The following is a 9,033-nucleotide window of genomic DNA, read 5'->3' as shown; positions in this document are numbered from 1 at the left end:
ATTTTCCCCTTGCAGAGAGGAGGGGGAAATCAGTGGATTCAAGTAGGTGAATTAACCATGGTCCCTTATTGATCAATGGATGGCGCCCAAAATACATATCAAATAGCTAGCGTCACTGAACTTTGAAACTTCCTTTGTGAAATTTTCGCCTGAATTCCAGCCAAAACTATTGGTTATTCAAATCTCTATATACCGGTACGTAGTACCGTATTAAAACGGCAACACGACTAGCTAGCATAAAAAACCGTCGGCTAGATCTTCTTGCGGAGCGCGGAGGAACGCGGCGGTTCTCTCCTTTAATAGGCTGTACTGTAGCTCCGGCTCCAAATCCAGGCAGAGAGAGAGAAAAAGTCGACAAAATCCTGTTTAAAAGGACGGGAAATGGAAGTGGCTCCACAACCTCCGGCAGGTAATATTGAACCTTAAAAACCTGGCCAAATCGTGTTTTGGGGAACCACTCGTCGGTTTGTATACGAGCACTTGTTGTGTTGTGTACAAAGTGAATGGAGGTGGAAATAAATAGGAACCGTGCTTGTGAGTTATGACTGATTAAGCGCTGCTGTATGAAGTGTGAATGGTGATTGGTGGTTCCCAATATCACGATAATGCCAAAAACCTTTAAAACCTTTTGTAGTAGAATTCACTGTTTACCTTTGGCTGATCGATTGAAACTTGAGTTGAAAATGAAACTGAAAGGCTGCCTTTGTTTGGCATTAGATAGCTATGTGCGAATACGGGGCATCGCGAGCGCTGGTTTTGGTGGCACGGTTTTCGCGCGGGTTTTGCTACGACTACGAGTGGCATCGCCTCTGTCTGGGGCGGCTCATTGGAAATGGGGTTTAATGCGCATGCGCACATAGTAGGTGCAATCTCGTGCCTTTTAACAGACAGCTGAAGATGTGCTCTTTCTGTACATATAAGTTTCAATGTGGATACTCGCCTGTAAAGTGTGGATATCGGAGCTTGAAAGTTCATCAAATTTTTGGACGCGGAAATGTTCGAAATTTTAAAATGGTAAGTAAAACAAGAATCCGATTAGGTATACAATTAGACTGGAAAAATATTTGAATTATCAAAAAATCCAAACTTACGCGATTCTGACGCTGCGCAGTCCAGATATAAGAGATGCCAGCTACCCTTGTCACAGCCGGTCTCTCGGCAGTCGAGCTGCCCGATGCGCCTGCGGTTGGCAGGGCGATGCTACCCTTGTCACAGCCGGTCTCTCGGCAGTCGAGCTGCCCGATGCGCCTGCGGTTGGCAGGGTGATGGGAGCGGTCGATAGTGAGTCGTTCATGCTGGATTGAACTAGATCGTAAATTGCTTACTTGATGATTATGTTGTGCCTTTTTGGGAAATCTCTGTCATTATACCGTAGATAATTATTCTGATATTGATTTTAATACATACATTTGTCACAGAAAGATTTTATCATCCCAAGGTTATGTGACTCAAGTCAAGAGTCTAGTGTAGGTGGTTGATTATCGTTTCATTTGGAAACTGGATTTGCTTTTGACAGTGGAATATCAATGTTGACTTTTCTAAAATTAAATTCATGGGTGGAAATCCCAGGGGGACACGTCCCCCTACCCAAAATAATAGGGGGACATGTAACAATAATACATTTTTTTTTCTTTTTTTCTTTTTTGGTCAAACTTTTTGGGGTTAAAATGACCTTACAACAGTTTGGGGATAAACTTTTTTTTTAACTTGTCAGAGTTGCCGGCATCCATAGGCGGCGAAAGCTGGGGGAAGTGTACCCCCCCCCGCCCTTAATTTGAGGTGGGGGACGATCCCCCCCACCTCAATTTTTTTTTTTGATAACCTTTTTTTTTTCTTTTCTTTTTTTTTTTGCTTGTCAAATTTAGTTTTCTGCGTCCCCCTATAATTTTTGGTTGATAACCTTTGGTGTATTTTTTTTATTATCAAAATAATTTGGTGGTCCCCCCTAAAATTGTTGGCTTTCGCCGCCGATGCCAGCGTCCCCCTACCTTTGGGGCCAATTTCCGCCCATGATTAAAATGCAAAAAATTTGTTGTTTAATTTTTCACTCTCAGAGGAAATATTTCACTTCCACATGGCTCTATTGTCTATTTTTTTTTCTATGTTATTCATTTTTTTTCTATTTTATTATAATTATTTTTTTTTTTTCAAGAAGGGTGCAGGGGGGGGGGGGTTGTGTTCATAAGCTGAAATGGGGATGGGATTTGTATAAATTTTTGTGTCACTTTTGTTCTCTTGTTTTGAGTGTTGGAGCTTTGATGCCTGTTTTTGTTGCTGTTCAGAGCTTTATTTATGTGCAGTGATTTCACGCTAGAATATGAACTTATTTTTCATTAAAAAAGGAGTGCTCAAACATGGCCTTTGTTGTAATCATACATATCTAAGAAATGCATATATTAAAGCTTAATTTTTATGTTTCCTTCTTGATACTTGAATTACATGCAATGCTACATCTTTACACCCTCAGACTCTGCTGCTCATCCTTCCTAAAAAAAATTGTAATCGAATGCCCACGGTCTCCAAAATGAAAGCTACATTATCCATCTATAAACAAATTGTTGAAACAATAAAATACATAAAGAATTGGTGAAACAATCAAATACATCAGAAAAGCACACTTGTATTTTTATACCATACAAAGTACATGTACAAAAGGAATGATATTTTTCATTTGTAAAAAAAAGACCCCATACATACATGTACACAATACTAAAGTTGAAAAAGAGCTAATTGTAATTTATATCAGAAAAACAAAGAAATACATTAGAAATTACAAAAACAATACTTTAAACTAATTTATTTAGGAAATTATCTACATGATGCTGTTTTGATGCCAACTAAATTATATACAAATTATCTCTCATTATCACCTTCATTTGGCAAAAAAAAGAGGCGAGTAATTGTAATTTGCATAATTAATTAGAATTAATTAAAAGAAATTATTTTACACATAAGAAGAAAAATTACCAAGTGAAATGATTACACATCAATTGAGTTTTCTTTCACCTTTCCATTGATACCTAAATTACTTCAAAGGGCTCAAAAACAAAGAAGTTAGAGCCCGTTGAAGACTTGGGTTCAAAATGGTCACAAAATGGTCACAAAAATCGGTTATGCACTCCATTGACTTTACATTAAGACAATGACCACAAATTTGGATAAATATGCGCGACTTAAACTGGAATAACTTTATAATTTCTTGATGAAAATTTGAGTTCTTGGTATCATTTGAAAGGTCTTTTTAAGGGCTTTCAAATGATACCAAATTCATTGAGATTTGAGGATTTTCATTTTTTTTGTCACATACCTACATTAGACATTGGTAGAGGCGCACGGCCAATATTGGACTCTTTGGAGACTGTCTCCCATGAGAGAGATGGCAAGTAGAGGCGCGCGCTGGTCCAAAAATTGGGATTGTCCCAGAAAACAAGGATATCCTCATAAACCAAGACAAATCATGTCTGAGACTGTCCTTGTTTTTATTATGGGGACGTTTTTTTTCACTTCCCCCTACGGGACAAAGACAGCAATTACGGAAATTGAGAGTGCTAAAAATAGATTCAGTGACCTCAATTCCCCCAGTTCACCGTCTATTTTTCATGACTTACCGTCTTCCAATAATCTTGTTATGAAACCTGATATGTTTACATTGACTAGCACACTTGGTGTTGGCACTTTACTTGACAGGTAAATGAACTTTCCTAGATTTCTTGTGTGAAGAAATCCTTATAAACTGAGACAGTCCCTGTAAACTGGGACGATCCCAATTTTCTGACCAGCGCCTCTACTGAATATCACACTCACAGACTTTCATAAAGATTAAAATTTTGGTATCCTATTTCAGAGACAGTCTCCAGTTTTGGAGACCAATTTTCTTTGTTTACATTTGCTTAAAAAGGATTACCTTGGCGGCAAATAAAAATGTGATAAGCAGATTCCTCATGAAATATTACCCCTTTTCACCGTCTACTTTAAAAATTCACCGTCTACTTTTGTTTTTATAAGGATTTTTGTAGTCATCCACACACATAACAAATGGGCTTCTGACCTTGGTGGGACAAAAGTTTGGGTGGAAAAAATCATACTTTTGTTGGTGTTGTTTCTTTTGTTCTTTTGTAAAGCAAGTCTCCAATATGGGAGATTGTCTCCCTTGTTGGAGAGAGTCTCCCATATTGGCCGTGCGCCTCTACTGTTTGGCCGAAGACGCGTACACGACCACGTCCATCGCATCGCCATCGGCACTGCCAGTGCCACTGGCGCCATGATGGCATTAGCCTGGAGGCGTCTGGGCAGTGAAAGTCATATACTATATGTATGGTCACTCCCCACTGACGCCTGGGATCCCTACCTATATTTCCCCACATACGGGTACAAAACCAGAAACTTTCGCCCCTGAGAATTCTACTTTCCCTCTAAAAGATCTAGCCCTAAAACATGTACATGGGGTCCAACTTCATTTCCATCATTTCTGCGATATTGATCATATTTTTGAAGAAGAATTCATTAAAAAAACAAGAAATTTGTTATGAAAAGATGGGAAGAGCTTACGGCCGTGTTTACGTCGCCATCTTGATTTCTTTGTCTTCCGCTTGGCGACAGCATGCAAATCGCGCGATTTGCGTGCTGTCGCCAAGCGGAAGACAACAAATTTCTCAGAGTACAATGCAAGTATTGTACTCTGAAAAATAACTCCAAAAACGTCTTCAAAATGTTACGTATGGGACATTCCATTCTTACTCAAGACCTAATTTGCATATTTTATTACATGACACCACTTTTTTCCCAAAAAAGGTAATACTGTAAAAGCTGTTATTTTCGCGTACAGAATTTTTCGCGAATCGAGGGGGTCCCGACGCGGGTTGTTAAATTCGCGATCGGAAGATGTACGATACATTTCCACAGCATTTCAAAGAAGCAAAACTAGTGCAATTCATTTGCAAATGTACATACCTCAAAGTCACCATGCTGATACGTCTTTTGTACATAAATATGTCCCTGTAAAAACAGTTACAAATTGTGGAAAAAGTGGCTTAAATTTCACTTTTTTAACCTTTAGATCTAAAAATTCATCATGCCACAGGATCTATAGGGTTAAGCAATCTTTGGAATTTGTGTTTGGTTCGATTCATTTTTCAAAAAGTTGGTAAAAAGTGCAAAATTGTGAAATTTTGTGAACAGAATGTTCACCTTCAAAATTCTGGTCATGTGACTTATGAATATTAATGAGTATGCAAATAGCTACCAATACGTGTGTATAGAGTCAATCAGATGACAATAAAATGAAATTATTTCATGGAAAATACATTTTAATATTACAGTGAGTGTATAAATATTGATAAAATAATGTTAGAAAATAGTTTAGGCCCTGATTTTGTTTGAGAAATTAAAAAAAGTGAAATTCTAGCTAACTTTTTGAATCACTAACTGTACTTTCTAAGCCTTATTTTTTGTACATATAGAGGTGCATATCTCCATTATCTCAGTATGCAGGATGTTTTCAATAGCATAGCTCTGCTGTTGGGGGCATTGGCGCTGACTAAGAAATGTGTCAATATTTTCGCGTGTTGTTAAATTCGCGGCCGATGGCAATTCGCGAAATCAGCGAAAATAAAACCCCCGCGAAAATAACAGCTGCTACAGTAAGATGTGGAGTCCATGTCCTACCTACATGTGTGAATAAATCCCACAAGTTTTATTTTGATTTTCTATGAGTTTTAATATATAATTGTCTCTTATGTTATGCCCATTTAACCAATTATGCAAATTAGGTTCCAAAATTAGCATAAATTTGCATATTATACATTTTTAAATTCAATATTGGGCTTTCTTTTCCACCAAAGTTAACTTAAAAATAAAGATGACATTTTGTCTTTTATGGTGACCTTTTCTTGGACTAACCCAAGTGCATTATTCATGACTTTCTTAAAAATGCAGCAAATTTAGGATGAAAATTTTCATAGTGGATATTTTTATCTTTAAATATTTGGGGAACTTATGAATTTCTTTTTGCAAAATGGAAGGTTGAAGACCAATTACGTGTATTTGGGATGGCGAGCTAACAAGTTTGTATGTTAGACAGTCCTTTTTTTGACTTAAAGGTCAAGCCCACCTCAGAAAAATGTTGCTTTGAATCAATAGAGAAAAATCAGATAAGCACAATGCTGAAAATTTCATCAAAATCGGATGTAAAATAAGAAAGTTATGATATTTCAAAGTTTCGCTTAATTTCAACAAACTAGTTATATGAACGAGCCAGTAACATCCAAATGAGAGAGTCGATGATGTTACTCACTATTTCTTTTGTTTTTTATTGTTTGAATTATACAATATTTCAATTTTTACGAATTTGACGATTAGGACCTCCTTGCCTGAAGCACAAAATGTTAAAATAATGGAATTGCACGTGTTCAGGGAGGAATGAAACTTCATTTCACATGACAATGACGAGAAAATAAAAATATTTCATATAATAAAATACAAAAGAAATAGTGAGTGGGTGATGTCATCAACTCTCTCATTTGGATGTAACTGGCTCGTTCATATAACTATTTTTTTTAAGCGAAACTTTAAAATGCCATAACTTTCTTATTTTACATCCGATTTTGATGAAATTTTCAGTGATATGCTTGTTGAATTTTTCTCTTTTTATTCAAATCAAGTTTTTGTTGGGGTGGACTTGTCCTTTAAGTATTTTTCTCAAGTGATACAGACCCTTGGATGCCTGGGGCATGTTCATGTTCCACATGTTTGTCCAATGCACAAGGTTATGATATTTTTATTTCCATATATTTCAGACACTGATCTGCAGAATATTATCGACAAGTTGGCCAACTTTGTCGCTCGAAATGGCACCGACTTTGAGATGATGACGAAGGAGAAACAGAAAGATAATCCAAAGTTCCGTTTCCTGTTTGGAGGAGAATATTACAATTATTATCAATACAAAGTTACATCTGAACAACGATGTAAGTATACTGTAAAAAAACATCATGTATTCTACTAAGTTTGAAATAGATTTTTGTTTACTCGAATGGTCAATGGAATATGAATTGCATAGACCAGTCATGATTGCCTGATTGTTTGATTATAATTCATCCACGTAACATACCTAAAAAGTTTGATAATATATTTGTAAACTTTTATATAAAGGTAGAAAATGTACTTGTGTTCTTAAGAAGGCTATGAAGGGAACTGCCAAGAAACAATTAGTGTTTTTTCTTGCATACAACATGTTTTTCACATTTTATAGCATGTTGTTTGCATATACTTGTGCATTCTTATTTCTTGTTTTTTACACATGTTCCTTTCTTATCATTTCCTGTTGTTTCTGTCTTGTTGCTGTCTCCATCTCTTGTTGCTGTCTCCATTTTCTATCATTTTTTTTGCCCGACCTCTCTACATCTTGCTGTCTTTCCCTTCTCATCCACCATCTTCCCTCCCTTAACCTTTGTTTGCTCATCCTCCTTCCTCAAATGTCTCCCTTCTCATTTATAAACTTTCTTTCTCCCCCTCTATTCTCGCCCCCTTGCTGTTTCTCATTGTCACACTCTTTCTCCCTCCCCCTCCTCTGCCTTTCTCCTGCACTCCTCCAATCTCCAATTTCGACCATACACCTTACTCCTCCCTTATCCCCACCAGCCATCCAGCAACAGAAGGAGAAGTTAGCCCATCAGCAGGCCATCATCCAGGATGTGATTACCCAGCATTCAATTCAGTCGGCGCCATGGCAACCGCAGATCCAGCAACAGCAGCAGCTTGATGAACAGATCTCTCAGATTGAAGAGCAGATCAGCCAGAGTGAGGACAACCTTGGAAAGCAGAAACAGGTTCTCCTGCAGCAACAAACTGTAAGAATGTTTTTAAATGTATATTCGAAGAAGATCTGCTGACTGTTAAGAATCTATAATCATTACAATTCAAGACTGCTTGATTAAATTCTCCTAAAAATTCAGAATTTTAGCACGAGTATGCATTTATTGTGTATTAGCCAATCCATGCGAAGGGAGAAACATTGAACACATCTCTTTTATTCATATTACTGCGCAACAAGTAATTATTATATCTCAAAAGGAAGTGATTCATAATTTTCTTTAATGTGGACAGCTCTCTATGAAAATATCCAAATATACCTTATCTGTGTATTAGATTTTGTTGGAACTAAAACTTATGGAGGACGGCCCATTTGCCCAGTGACTCCAATTCGCATTTATTCTTGAGAACCTAATAACATTGAACAGTGTATTCCTTTAGCCTGTAGTGAATGAACTCCAATAATAATGATATGTTGCATTTTTTTCTGACAAGTTTCTGGCAACCTATGAATGTTGTTGAGAACAGTGTTTGCTGGAAAAAGTATGCTAGAATATGTTCGTAATCTTGTCTATCCCTGAGATATGTATGAATCGATTGAAGAAAGGTGCCTCATTCTATTTGCAAACTATTACGTGTGGTAAATTGAGGGAAAAGATTAAAATGTAATCTCACTTCTCCGCTTTATCTTTTTTTAAACGTTATTTCCTCACCTCTATAGGACCAGATAGATTCTGTTCTTGCCAGTAGCAGAGAGAAGGCAGTGATTGAATTGGCTTCTGACCTTGATGTTAATCTCTCTGAGCTAGATAACAGGCTTCAAACTATAATAGATGCTTGTACCAAAGATGCTATATCAGTAAGTTCTCATAGATCTCAAGTCCTTGATTGATACTTTAATATGTATTCTACTTTTCTTATGTCTGTGTCATATTTCAGTAACCAAGTTAAAAAATAGTTGAAACAGGTTGGACTTTTCATCTTTTAATTGCTTCAAATGCAGTGATTTTTTAATTGCGGAGAATATTATCTATCATTAAGGCATGAACAATAACATTCTTTAAAGCTGATGTCCCCTCATGATTTTTTTTTGGGGCAGACACCAGTGGATCAGTGACATTGAGAAGTGTGTAAGAAATCCAGCGTCACCACGATGGAATGTCTTCTATTAAAAAACGAAATTTCGTTATATAGATATAAGAATAAAGAATAGATATAAGATAT

The 9,033-nt window shown here is 36.8% G+C and overlaps 1 protein-coding gene across 2 annotated transcripts in view; it reads left to right on the top strand.

The window, feature by feature from the left end:
- Positions 1-315: 315 nt before the first annotated feature.
- The window catches only part of LOC121423745 (calcium homeostasis endoplasmic reticulum protein-like), a 29,090-nt gene continuing 20,372 nt past the window's right edge, over positions 316-9,033 (top strand). For both annotated transcript variants that reach the window (XM_041619226.1, XM_041619224.1), the window contains exons 1-4: positions 316-409; positions 6,795-6,965; positions 7,639-7,847; positions 8,531-8,668. In XM_041619226.1, the coding sequence (XP_041475160.1) occupies positions 382-409; positions 6,795-6,965; positions 7,639-7,847; positions 8,531-8,668 (546 nt within the window). In that variant the 5' untranslated portion in view covers positions 316-381. The remainder of the gene's footprint in view (positions 410-6,794; positions 6,966-7,638; positions 7,848-8,530; positions 8,669-9,033) is intronic.

Source organism: Lytechinus variegatus, chromosome 11, assembly GCF_018143015.1.
Source record: "Lytechinus variegatus isolate NC3 chromosome 11, Lvar_3.0, whole genome shotgun sequence".
In the NCBI taxonomy this organism is placed as follows: Eukaryota; Metazoa; Echinodermata; class Echinoidea; order Temnopleuroida; family Toxopneustidae; genus Lytechinus; species Lytechinus variegatus.
The sequence above is the reverse complement of the archived record's forward strand: the minus strand, read 5'-3'. Positions and strand labels throughout refer to the sequence as shown.